General features: G+C 43.3%; 1 protein-coding gene across 1 annotated transcript in view; it reads left to right on the top strand.

The window, feature by feature from the left end:
- The window catches only part of ppm1h (protein phosphatase, Mg2+/Mn2+ dependent, 1H), a 117,194-nt gene that overhangs the window by 66,697 nt on the left and 35,975 nt on the right, over window positions 1-14,522 (top strand). The window contains exons 4-6 of the mRNA XM_034176015.1: window positions 1,048-1,160; window positions 6,538-6,622; window positions 6,805-6,923. Coding sequence (XP_034031906.1) covers window positions 1,048-1,160; window positions 6,538-6,622; window positions 6,805-6,923 — 317 coding nt within the window. The remainder of the gene's footprint in view (window positions 1-1,047; window positions 1,161-6,537; window positions 6,623-6,804; window positions 6,924-14,522) is intronic.

Below are 14,522 nucleotides of genomic sequence, written 5' to 3' on the forward strand. Positions count from 1 at the left end.
TGGAACTTTATCAGCAGATTTTTAATTTTGTTCTGACCGATTCACCCATACACATTAAAAATGCAGATTTGACTTGGAGTGAGCCCATTTGGGGGGGGACTGTTTGAATTTCTTAAAATGTGTTGGTGGGAATGTGTGTGTTTGCTCGTGGGTTTGTTGTCTTCCTTAGTTGCAAGTCTTCCTCATGGAATTCAGACAGTGAAAGGCTTCAATGTTTCTGCAGACCTTTTCATTATTAAAAACTATGCCTGCAGCAAGAATTATTAGATGCAATGCAGCTAAGCATGAGTGGTTCGTTATAGATCCATAATTCATCTAGGAAGAGAGTGCATTTGTCAAACCCCCACCTACATTCTGTACATTATTACACAAATCTGTGCATAGCAGCCACCTCTGTGCGCTGTCAGACACATGCACAGAGCTGAGGTCAGTTGGAGCAGAAGGCCATTGGTTTTAGACAGGGTGAACATCCCTCAATGGAAAATTTGTTAGCAATGGACATTCTGCAGATGTGTAAACATGTTTCATCCCACTCGTTGTGCTGATTGTGACAGAGGTGCATGCAGAAGGCACCCCAGGGTCACCCAGTGCTCTTCTTTATTAACACTCACTTCTTGTTTGTGAGTAAAGCTTTGAGGAACATCTAATGCCAGATCAACACAGCTGTCAAGAATATTAAAAAAATAATAACAATTTTGAGATCCTTCGTTCTTATTTTATATTAGCATTATGATTAAGTCAGTGACAGGTTAATTATTCATCTGATAAATGAACGGATGTAACACACCCAATACCCAAAGTAATTTTTTTGAAATAGTGCCACATTAATCTGAGCTAATTGAGTGTAACTTTCTCTGATCCTTTTGGTTTCTATTCCATTTTATTGCTGCTTGACATGTAGCACCCTATAATTAATGATAGCTTGGTTTTTCCAACATGTTACAGTATTGGGAGAATGCTTTTACAGGCTCTGATGGTTCTAAGATTCATTAGGTGCAGTGGATGACTTTGGATTAAGTTCTGTTCTGATTAATGGTGTGTATTTAGGATCTACAGATAGAAAAGGACAAAACTGCCTACAACATTTCCGGAGGCTGCACTGCTCTGGTGGCTGTCTATTTACTCGGGAAGCTCTACGTTGGGAATGCTGGAGACAGCAGGTGAGACACATTTTCACATGCATTTCCTTGCAGACACTGACCTGAAGTGCTTAATTCTCTGATGTTCATCTTTTTCTGCCCTGCACCCATCAGTAGCAATGATGTTGCAGCTTAAAGGGCGCTTGAAATTTGTTGTTGTTGTTTGGCTAAATCATACACATCTACAGCATAATCGGAACATCTCATGGTTTCTTTGAGAAAACAAACAAAATCAACAAACCATAATCAGGTTATTTCATCACCACCGCTCACGTTTTGACATCAGGTGATCGTAAAAGGAAAAACTGAGTTATAATCATTTAACTCTTGATCATATGTCAAGAGCAGACAGAACCATATGTCATGATGTCAGTCACACAAAGTTAATTTGCATGAATCAGTGTCAAACCAGTATGTCTGCATACTGCATAGTGTGTGTTTGTATGTATGTGTGTGTGTGTGTATATATATATATATATATATATATATATATATATATATACACACACACACAATGGGGTCGGTGCTTTTGCGCGCATGTGCTACCAAAAAAAGACTGTGTACATCCTCAGTGTAGCGGAAAAAAAAAATCACGTCAGAAATGAGTCCATCTTTTCATTCCAACTTCCTGCCAACAGCCTCCAGACAATGGATTTGTTTTGTGTGTGCGCGCGCGTGCATGTGCGTGCACACTCGCATGTGTGCGCGCGCGTGCATGCACGAGGACGTGTGTGTGTGTGTGTGTGTGTGTGTGTGTGTGTGTGCGCAGAATGCAATGGTACGAAACTTATGGAACCAAATTTGCACTCTAAATGGAATCAAGCTGCACTCTAAATGCAGTGCAACACAAATGGATGAATTAATCCATGTCATGTGATATACAAAGCACCAATCAAAGGACAAGGATCCACTCAACCGTTATATAAAACAGATTAACACAGTCAGTTAGTGAGCCCACAATTTTCTTCTGTAACTCCATTAGAAACTATTGTGTATATACGACTCAGAAATTTTTGGTTCTAATACAGATGAGGATCAGCAAACCTTATTTTTTTTCCAGCCGTCGTTTACTATACACAGTGACCATAACATAAAATAAAGGTCTACAGAGTTGTTGGTGAAGCCTTGTTGCTAATCACAGGTTCTGCTGACCACTAAGTTCACTGTTGGTTGTCTTCAATGCCACTACTAACAAAGGACGATGTGACCCTGGTTCGTAAGCCCCAGTCTGATTTTTGACTTTGTCATCCCATGATATTTACAACACAGTCGAGAATATGTTTTGCATGTGAACACCTCACATGTATAACTAATACAGAGTGCAATCTAAATTAGAGAAAAAAAGAGTAACTTCCACTGTTGGACAGAATTGGGTTAGGCTCAGAAGATTAGATGGATTTGTTCCATCACCTTCAGCAAAAGCACAGGCCTGAGGATGAGGAATCCTTCAAGTATGCAAGCATTCCTTATGATAGACAAAGTAAACACTGGAAAACCTTGAAGGAGGCACTACATTACACAAGTGTTGGTGTCTGCATTTTGCTGGAATTGTAACTTGTGAAAATAAATTCATATACTATATTTTTAGCCTACTTAATTGGCTTGGTTTTGTATTTTATGATTAACTTTAGCTTTTTTCTTGTTTGTTTGTTTAAATCAATATTTGTCATGACCAGGCTCTCAAGACTGTACGAGGTCTACTAGAAAAGTATCCTACCTTTTTATTTTTTCAAAAACTATATGGATTTGAATCACGTGCGATTACATCAGCCAACCTTGAACCCTCGTGCGCATGCGTGAGTTTTTTCACGCCTGTCAGTTGCGTCATTTGCCTGTGGGCAGGCTTTGAGTGAGGAGTGGTCCACCCCTCTCGTCGGATTTCTTTTGTCTGGGAACTTCCTGAGAGACTGGCGCTTTGCTTGATCAAAATTTTGTCAGAACCTGTGAGGCACATCGAAGTGGACACCATTCGAGAAATTCAGCTGGTTTTCGGTGAAAATTTTAACGGCTGATGAGAGATTATGGAGTGTTACGGTCGCTTTAAGGACTTCCCACGGAGCGGGACGTCGCGCAGCGCTCCCAGGCGCCGTCGTCAGCCTGTTTCGAGCTGAAAACCTCCAAATTTAAGCCTCTGTTGACCCAGGATGTCGTGAGAGAACAGAGAACTTTCAGAAGAGGTCGGGATCAGCAGTTTATCCGGACATTCCACTGTTAAAGGAGATTTTGTAATGAAAGACGTGCGGCCGACGCGGCGTGCCGCCACAGGAAAAACACCTCCGTTTTGATAACCATTTGTAAAAACCAGGCGGCTTTTGATGGTTTTCAGTTGAGTGAGTATCAGGGGCGTAGGCAGAAATCATAAAACGGGTGGGCCCAGAAAAAATCAGACGGGCCCAACCTTTGGGGTTGTAGGTAAGGTGTAGGTATTATAATACACCGTTTGAAAAAGTGTGCCTCGTTTGGACATCGCAAGCAACGTTATCACTTAGCCTACAGCACTGGCAAAGTGAGCACACAGACGCTACACGTCAGACACAAGTACTCTTCATGGATAATGCAAGCTGCAGTGCAGCGCCCCACACACACACACACACACACACACACACACACACACACACACACACACACACACACACACACACACACACACACACACACACACACACACACACACACACACACACACATTCAGTGCAAGTCTGGTAGCCTACTTGGCTGGGCCTAAACCCAAAACATCAATAGGTATTTAAATAAGGCATTGTTTCAAAAATGAATTCCAAGTTTAATGATGAACACATCTCAGCCAACTGCACAGACGCTGTGTGCACAGTTACACAGACGCAAAGTGTCAGACACAAGCATCCCATAGACAATGCAAGCAGTAACGCAACGCTTAGTCATGTAAAGTCCTTTAAAATAAAAATTCAAAATATATCCGCAACATGAAAACAGGTTGGCTCGGCGGCCACATTATAAAATTGATAAACAATGGAAACCATGGCTCGGTGGCCAAATTAAAAACCATCAGAACGGACACCAACATGATTTGTAGCATTTGCAATATAATATTAACAATTAGGCCTATTTAGAAGAAAAAAATAATTAATGGTCTCACACTTACATTTGATGAATCCTTTTAATGCTACAGCAGGAGATGACAGGGTTTTTTGTTGAACTCTCTTATCACGTCATCATAGTCCAACGATTGATCAGTTCTCTTTCAAGGGAGATTGCAGTCTGTGAGTCAACATGGATGTTCTGGTGGACGATTTTATCCATTTAACAGTAGAAAACAGACGTTTGACGGTGCATGTTGTTATTGGCATTGTGATGAGGGCCCGCAGAAGACTATTTATTTGAGGAAAAATGTGCTCCCTCGTTTATTGCAGGAGTTACGTTCAAAAAATAACCCGCGATAAACGAAATCCGGCGAAGTAGTCAGCGTTAGTTTTTACAATTATTATAGATGTTTTAAGGCTGTAAAACCCCTCACTACACACTTTATACACTTTTCTCAAACAGGCATTAACATTTTCTCACTTTTCTCTCTTGTGTAAACACTCTCTTTTTTCTTCTGGGCGAGAAGATTATAAACAGACACACGCAGAACTCTCCCTTCGCTCACTGCCTCCGGATGTACGGATGCGGGACCCGCAAAGAATCCAAGTCCTCTCTCGGTGGTCACGGAGCTCTGCGGCTGCGGTCAACATCCGCATCAAAACAGCGAGCGTATCTCTGGACCTGTTGCCAGATTTGGCGCAATTCCGCACAGCAGACAGGAGGAGGTGGCCCGCTGCTGCATTTACCGAGCCTGCAGAAAGCGCATCGGAGGCAGTGAGAGCAATCGCGGTGATGCCGACCAGTGCCGCGAACGGCCCGCCTGATAAGGACACAGAACACAATGCGCCGTTAAAAAAAAGCATGCAAAATTGCACTAAAAAAATCCGCGAAACTTCGAGACCGCGAAAGGTGAACTGCGTTATAGCGAGGGACCACTGTAATCACAGAAGATGAATCAGATTTTTTTGACAAAATTTATTAATTGTCGCTCAGTGCTAATGCAGTACCATATCATAGGAATACAATGAGGCAACAACAGGTGACTGTCGAGTGTCGACTCAGCCTTCTCATTGGATGGGACGGGCCTGGCTGACAAGTGGGCGGGCCCAGGCCCATCCAGGCCCACCCTTGGCTACGCGTAAGGTGAGTATCTGAGAAATTGTGTAACAGCTGGACATGTTCCAACTTGTCCTTAAGGCTTCCAACGGAGGTGTTTTTCCTGTGGCGGCACCAATCCGTCCGCACGATGGCGCCTGGGAGCACTGCGCGACGTCCCGCTCCGTGGGAAGTCCTTAAAGCGGCAGTAACACTCCATAATCTCTCATCAGCCGTTAAAATTTTCACCGAAAACCAGCTGAATTTCTTGAATGGTGTCCACTTTGATGTACCTCACAGGTTCTGAAAAAAATTTTGATCAAGCAAAGCGCCGTCTTTAAAAAGGTTTTAACACTCCTTAATCCATGTGAAGCTGACAGAATCTTCACCGAAATCCATCTGAATCTTTTGAATGGTTTCCAACTGGCTGTCTCTAACAGTTTCTGAAAAAAATTTCATGGAGCAAATTGTCACTCTCTCAGCCATTTCACTGACAATAAAAATCTGACGAGGTGGGTGGACCACTTCTCACTCAAAGCCTGCCCACAGGCAAATGACGCAACCGACAGGCGTGAAAAAACTCACGCATGCGCACGAGGGTTCAAGGTTGGCTGATGTAATTGCACGTGATTCAAATCCATATAGTTTTTTAAAAAAATAAAAAGGTCAGATACTTTTCTAATAGACCTCGTATGCTGTTGCCAAAAAGATAGCAATGAATGGTACTATTTTAATTTGGTCATTTAAGTCATTATCACAGAAGATACTATTAAAGATTGTGTATTGTGCATCCCGGCTGTCATCCAGCTGTTTAACCATGCTCATGTAAATACACTTGACAAGTGCTCATCTTATTGTGGTCTGTGCAGCATTTGTTTGTGTAAATCTTGACCACCCCAGAACTGTTGATGGTGCTATACAACAGTTCTTCTGCTTTACTTGCATTGCTAACATTGCTGGTGGTAGCTATGGCATTTACTCAAATACATAAATTCCCCTTATTTTGGACTTCTTCCTGGTTTTCTAATAAACATGACCGATGCATCTGAAAGGTGACATTTCACCTTGTAGTTATTTTTAACAAATTTGTTGTGCACTTCTCCATGTAGAAAAGCTTGCAAGCTAGTACTTTTAATATGCTCTGAATAGAAGTTTTTTGGGACACCCACGCACACAGACACCCTGTTGAAATTCAACTATGTAAGATTTGTTTTGTCTGCTCTGCACTCTGATTGTCCCCCAGAGCCATCATTATCCGAGCTGGCGAAGTCATTCCCATGTCGGCAGAGTTCACGCCGGAGTCAGAGAGGCAGCGGCTGCAGTTCCTGGTAGGAAATAAACCTCCTCTGTCAGCTCCTTTTTGTGGAGCACAGCTGTCAGATGTCACCAGAGATAAACTCCCTCCTGTTGACACACAGTCTGTGTTCACCTCTCTCACTGACATTTTTTTTTTCTGATCCTGTGTTCATGTCAGTCCCCTTTTTCTTGTGCTTTTTGTTTCATTTCAAAGGCGTACATGCAGCCTCACTTATTAGGAAATGAGTTCACACATTTGGAATTCCCAAGAAGAGTGCAAAGGAAGGAGGTGGGGAAGAGGATGCTGTACCGGGACTACACCATGTCAGGATGGTGAGTGGGCAGACCAGATAACAGGTAGCTCAGTGGGGAATGTGTGGGGCTACTTATATGCAGACCTTTAATTTCCCAGTCTTGTCTTGTCCAAGGACACTTCATCTGCATGGGTTCGTCCCTTATGTGGTGAAGTAAGCTGGTGTCCTGTCCAGGGGGAGTTGTAGACTCTCAACTACTTCATGCTGCAGAATCCAGGGATAAGCTGCAGTACCAATGGGCCTCAGGCCTAGATAGGACTTAATTCTGCTGCTTATAAAATATTATGTCATTGCACATGTTGTGCTGGCTTGCCAAATTATCTGCCTTTGTTTATAAATACCATTCCATTTTTGTTTTTAAACCTCTTGTGGGCCCACACAGTCAATAACGAATGTACAAATGCATTTGGTGCTGTCCAACTTCAGTGTTAGTTAGGGATGTCCCGATCAGGTTTTTGGCCCCGATCCGATTCCGAGTCATCTGATTTTGAGTATCTGCCGATACCGAGTCCCGATCCGATACTTTAAAAAACTGAATGAACAATGAACAAATGCTAAATATATAATATTTTCATTTTAATCACCTTATTTTATTATTTATCACTTAAACAGTGCACTTCTGTTTGAGGTAGCTTGAACAATCAAGTAATAATCTACCAGACTTAAAAAATGTACAAATTTCCATGTTATTTTATTTGTCTAAAAATAAATGTCTGAGGTTCCTTTATATTAAACAAGAAATTATCTAATCTGAAATAACAGGTGGTTTTAATTTACAGATGAAAGGTTTCTAAAGAACCATTTATTGATTAAGCTATTTTAATTACAAGTGTTCTAAACCTTTTTAAAAACAGTAATCAGAAATTTTGAGGTAACAAACAACAACAACAACAAAAAAAACATTTCCAAGGATTTTTCTTCAAAAAACTGCTCTATAAATGAGCAGTCCTGTGACACGTTTCTGTTTTGTACAGATCAGTGGTTTCTGCACTGATCTATTTTGTACAGATCAGTGGTTTCTGCCACTAGTCTTCCGTGATTTGGCCTGACGCGTCGTTCCTATTGGACAGCGCAAAGCTATGTCACAGCTCAGAGCGTCGAAAGTTGGATTGGGTTGAACTTATGTTTTTTCTTTTGTTCAAAAAAAGAGATTTGGTTGAACTTTGACCACGTCAGCCTGCCGACAAGCGGCAATGCGCGGCCCCGTCAGAAGCTTCGCTTTAGTTCAGCTTTTGACGCGACGCTTCGCTTCTAAAAAGCAACACGTCTCATTGAAAATAATGCTTTTTAGACCGATTCCTGATGCCTCTGACGCTTCCGATGAGTGAAAGGCCCATTAATCTGCAATAATGAGCTTGAAATAGCGCTGATCAAAATAATGAGGATAAAATCTATATCGGATTCCTGATCGGAATGCAACGTCCGATTTCGATCAAGTCTGAAACCACGGTATGGGGCCTGATTTCCGATCGGGACATCCCTAGTGTTAGTTACACAGTGCAAAATCTGAGTGCAAACTCAGGTCCAGGGTGTGAACCAGCTTGAAACAGTGTTTTACAGTCTATGTCAAAGGGAAGAAGTGATGTGCCTGTGCTAATCAGGGCCTGGTCGCATCACCAAATGTTCCAAAGTATTGTGTGTATTTGCTGGTGTTGAAGCATGGTATAAATGGTAAATGGACTGCATTTATATAATGCTTTTCCATCTGCACTATACGCTTATAGCGCTTTACACATCAATGCCTCACATTCACCCCGATGTCAGGCTGCTGCCATACAAGGTGCTCACTACACACTGGAAGCAACTAGGGGATTAAGGACCTTGCCCAAGGGCCCTTAGTGATTTTCCTGTCAGGCTGGGATTTGAATTGAAGATCCTCTGGTCTCACGCCCAACAATTTAACCACGAGACCATCACCTCCCCTAATGTCATAGTATAATGTAAAGGATTGCAGTGTTTTGATTCACAAACAATACCTTAATTAACAACCAAAGAATAAGAAACATCTCTGTTATACTATGGCTTCCTTATGATGTGATTTACTGTAAGTCACATGACCCCCTTTAAAAAATATTTAAAGCCTCACACAACTTCAGGTGCTTGCAAAGTTCTGCCTCAGATTCCTGAGTGAGTTGTACAGACCCTTGTTATTTCTCTGTGTTTTTGTGCATGACTTGTTTCTGAGTCTGAGCCTGTGTGATCTATAACACTCTGCTTGTTCCCTTTGGATCTCTGCATGACTTACCAACTTTGATTTTTGGAATAGTTCTTTTAATATAGTCTGTTGACGCAAGAGAATTAATGATGCAAACAGAGAATTTTCTGTGAAAGTTTTCTTCAGTGCACAAGAGGTGGTAAGTAAAAGAAGAAGCTGCCTCACTCGTAGCACAGTTGAAAAGATTACTTTGTTACGAAAAGTTTTTGATTTGTTATGAATGCTAATATTGTAATGTTTTGGTGCCTTATGATGTTATTTGGGTTTTTTAAGGTCCACAGTGGAAACATTTGCTTTATTTAACATGTATTTCTGTACATCTGCTTTTTGTTGCCATATAACAAATCAACATGCAGACTGATACTGCATTAATTATTAATCCCAAGATTAAAGCCCCCACCACACATAGCAAGAATGTGGACAAACCATGCCTGACACCGCAAATATTGTCATAATCCGATGTGGTCAGGAGGAAAAGAGGCGTGGTCAGCTGTGTCAGAACGCATCCGGGTTACCTTGTCCACACCTGCACGATGGCATCCAAAGCACATGTAGACAACAGTTTAGATGACACAGACTGCTGTCAGACACACGCGTGGGGCTGCAGTTATCACTCACCCGTGTGTGTGCGTGCGTGCGTGCGTGCGTGCGTATATGAGCCACTACACGCGTATGCTTAGTGCCACTGGACAGCTTTGCTGAAAGTTTGCTGGCATTGGGCCATGCTGTTCCATGCATCAGATGGAGCATTTCCAGCGAACTTTAATTTCTTTTTTGCTCACTTCAGGAGCACAATGCAACTCTGGACACCACGATGGTTGGATTATCACATGGGAATTCATTTTTATTTTGGGTGAGAGGATTTTAACCACAGGCGTCCGGTTTCGGCTCCATGTCTGCGCTGTGAAGCACTCCTGGATCGTTGTTGGTGAGATTCATGTTTATTAATGCTGTCACAACAGTTCCATGTCATATCTCCTACAGAGTTAGAAGGTGATCATTTATTACGGTGTGAGATCCATTTAGCTCCGAGCCTGACGCATGCAATGACGTGTTACTGCGCACCACGGAGAGGCGCGGCTGCCCGTGTTATATACAGATATGATAGAGACAATAGTCACAGTATTTAAGTATTTAAGTCACCCCATGGGAAGGAACGGACAACTATCTGTACTGTAAGGTCTGTTGTTGATATAACAGCCCGTTCAGATTAGCAGCGGCAAGCTCACAGTAGCACACGCTGCGTTCAGTTTGATAGCCACTGTTTGCATTCACTGTACATGATAATTCATAATTATTGTTGTGATGAAGCATGCCGCATACATTTCAAAAGTTCCTTTGCGCTCTGGGAGGGGTGGACATTATTATACGTGACACATGCAGGTCATACCAGCAGACTTTGTCGTGCCAGATCCATCTTCGAGGTTCCCTCATACGTGCTCAAATCATTTTGGATCCCGTTTTGCTGCCATCAGAATATGGAAATTGCGGTCAGAGGGTCCTCAGATTCCACATGGATCGCCGTCGGATAGGTGTCCCATCTCAATGGCACCCGGAGAGTTTTGAACATGTGCGTCACACTCGGGGCCGCTGGCCGATTTTGACCAACTGTGTGGACTTCCACAGATGGCTGTCAGAACGTTTTGAAACTGGAATCCGCCACTTTTTGGATGTGCGCCGATTCGTAATTCTAACGCCATTCTGTGTGATTCAGGGTTATAACAGACCGGCCAAAATAATCACAGGCTGTATTATTTTAAGGTACTCAAACATGGCTACATTGTCCTACAGCCACAATGCTTCTGAAATGAATATAGTCAAAGTTGACTAATTTTGGGCCACAGAATAAAATTATCATCATCATCACTTATCTGGGATCTGGTCGTGGGGGCAACAGCTCCACCAGAGGACCACAAACTTCCCTTTCCCGGGCCACATTAACCACCTTTGTCTGGGTGATACTGAGGCATTCCCAGGCCAATCTCTCCACTTAGTCCTTGGTCTTCCCTGGGGTTTCCTCCTAGATGGATGTGCCTGGAACACCTCCCTTGGGAGGTGCCCACAAGGCATCCTTACCAGCTGCTTGAACCACCTCAGCTGGCTCCTTTGAATGCGAAGGAGCAGCAGCTCTACTCCAGGCACCTCACAGATGACTGAACCTCTCACCTTATCTCTAAGGGAGACACCAGGCACCCTCCTGAGGAAACCCATTTCAGCTGCTTGTACCCGCAGTCTAGTTCTTATGGTCATGACCCAACCCTCATGACTATAGGTGAGAGTAGGAACAAAGACTGACCAGTAGATCAAGAGCTTCGCCTTTTGGCTCAGCTCCCTTTCATCACAATAGTATGGTACAATGAACGCAATACTGTCCCTGCTGCACCGATTCTCCGGCCAATCACGCTAAATTGTCCCCTCACTCATGAACAAGACCCAGAGGTACTTGAACGTCACTTGGGACAAGACCTCATTCCCTACCTGGAGTAGGTAATCCATTGGTTTCTTGCTGAGAACCATGGCATCAGATTTAGAGGTGCTGATTTTCATGCCAGCCACTTCACACTCAGCTCCGAACCGATCCACTGAGTGTTGGAGGTCACAAGTTGATGAAGTCAACAAGACCACATCATTTGCAAAAAGATGAGACCCTGAGCCCACCAAAATAGAAGACCCTCCTCCCCCTACTACGCCTTGATATCCTGTCCATAAATGCCACAAACAGGATTATTGATGAGGCGCAGCCCTGGCGGAAACGAATCCGATTTACTGCTGACGACCTCAACACAGTTCTCATTTTGTGTCTACAGAGATTGGATGGCCCTGAAAAGGGATGCCCTCACTCCATGCTCCGGCAGCACCTTCCACAGTATCTCCTGGGGTACCCAATACACCTTTTCTAAGTCCACAAATCACATGTTGACTGGATGGGTATACTCCCAGGACCCCTCCAGGATCCTTGTGAGAGTGAAGAGCTGGTCAGTTGGTCCACGATCAGGACAGAACACGCATTGTTCCTCTTCAATCCGAGGTTCGACCATAGGTTAAACCCTCCAGCACCCTGGAGTAGACTTTACCAGGGAGGCTGAATTAGTGTGATGCCCCTGTAATTATCACACACTCTCTGGTCCCATTTTTTTTTAAATATGGAGGCTACCACCCCAGTCTGCCACTCCATAGGCACTGTCCCAGACTTCACCACAATGTTGAAGAGATATCTCATCCAAGACAGTCCCTCCACACCCAGAGCCTTCAGCATTTCTGGATGGATCTCATCAACCCCGCATGGCTGTGCCACTGCGGAGTTGTTTGACTACCTCAATGACTTCCACCAGGGAAATTGATGATGATCCCCACTCTGATGCAGGAGTTGCTCAAAGTGTTCTTTCCAGCAGCCAGTTGCCTCCTCAGTTGAGGTCATCAGAGTCCCATCCTTATTGTAGACAGCTTGGATGGTCCCCCGTTTTCTTCTCCTGAGGGGCCTCATGGTTTGCCAGAAGTACCTTGGTGTCGACTGAACATCCTCCTTCATGGTTCCTCCGAGCTTCTCCTACACCCTCTACTTTGCCTCCCTCACAGCAGAGGCTGTTGCCCTTTGGGCCTGTTGGTACCTTGCTACTACCTCTGGAGTCCTCCGAGATAACATATCCCAGAAGGACTCCTTCAGTCAGGCTGCTTACCTGACCACTGGTGTCCACCACTGTGTTCGAGGGTTGCGGCCTCTTGAGGCACCTAAAACTTTCAGGCCACATTCCCAGTTCGCCCGCACTATCCATTTAGGCTTACCAGGTCTGTCCAAAGTTGCCCAAATATGAAGCTGCTGACTGTTTTTGGCTTGTAGTCAGACCTGTTCAATTCCATGAAAAACTTGCTAACAGATGGTCCGGTCGTTAGGTGGTAAGCTTTCAATCTGTCGGTTTTTTCTGATGCTGTTTAGATATTTGTGGAGTATGTTCAAGTCCAAGTTAGGTTTTTCTAATCGTGTCTTATTTGTAACGAATGGGATACGTGTTTTGGACAAATTGTCATGGTAACCGGTTGGATATGGGAAAATATTGTACTGGAAATCAGCCAATCAGAGCACGTATAGCGTCGCAGCCATATAATAAAATGAATTTTTTTTTTCCCTTGCATTACATCAGGTAGCTAGCAGTGTTGACATGCCTTCATCTATGGTTTACTAATTACTAAGGCATTTCGGGTTGAGCTTCCCCTAAAACTGACCTAGCCAAATAAACTGTGTTTTTCGTTGAGGTCGGAATTGTTGGTTTGAGCGGAGTTTCTCCCCATCATGTTGACATGTATTGATCTTCAGGAGGAATGTGTGTGGGTGGGTTGGGGCATTAGAAATCTTGTCTAGGGCGCCAAATTGTTTAGGGCCAGTGTCGCCAACCAAAGACCCATCCAGAATGACACATGCGTAGTGAAGGCAGGGCAGACCAATTTTTTAGGAGTGGGGTGGGGGGTGGGGTCATTTGGTCGGCAACACAGCACTGGTTATTTTTCCTGTTAAGTTTACCAACAACCTTTTTTTCTAATGCTTTCCCCTCGCCGTATTTAATGTCACCTTAGCACCACAGTAGTTTCGACCCTCATTCTTCATTGGTGATTGTTTTTCCATATGCTCATAATAGTGTAATGCTATGAGTAGGCTAGTCCATCTGAGCCAGCTTGTGTAGACAGTGACTCATAACCAGTAAATGCCTCCATCTTGTAACTCACTACATATAATAAGCACATGATGTGAATGAATGAATTTTGATGCACCAGATCAATCCCAAAACCGACTTGCTTTGACATCTGTAATATCCCATAGATGTATATGTCACCAGCTGAACACTGCACATTGTGTGCTTGTCAGTACACTCTGCCCACCAACTCCCATTTTCATGCCAGCTATAAGATAGCAGGTGCTTGGAAAATCATAATGCTGGACATAATTGTCCAATTTGCTTTTGATGGAGTTTACGCTTGGACAGACTTTCTCTGTCAGTGAAACTATCCTCTCTCAGTGCTGTATGTGTAGTCATAAGTAGCTCACAACAAACAATTGATAAGTGACATTTTGGTACAGATCTACCTCTGTTACAGGGAAATTATGCATCTGAACAGCGTTGGATGTGATGAATTTACTAAATTTTATAAAATAGTGCTATAAACATACAATAGTATTTAATTGTGGCACAGAATTCTAAGGTTGTTTGGCCTTAGTTTCAGGGTTGAGTCTCATTTTGCACACAGCTGTGCACTTCAACAATTGTAACAAATCATTGTGCTGATTAAAACTGATCCTAGCATTTCATATTGAATAATCTTGCGTTTGACAGATTGGATTAATGGTTAGCACTGTTGCCTCACAGCAAGAAGGTCATGGGTTTGATTCCCACCTGTGGCCTTTCTCGAGGT

The sequence above is a fragment of the Thalassophryne amazonica genome, chromosome 8 (genome assembly GCF_902500255.1).
Source record: "Thalassophryne amazonica chromosome 8, fThaAma1.1, whole genome shotgun sequence".
In the NCBI taxonomy this organism is placed as follows: Eukaryota; Metazoa; Chordata; class Actinopteri; order Batrachoidiformes; family Batrachoididae; genus Thalassophryne; species Thalassophryne amazonica.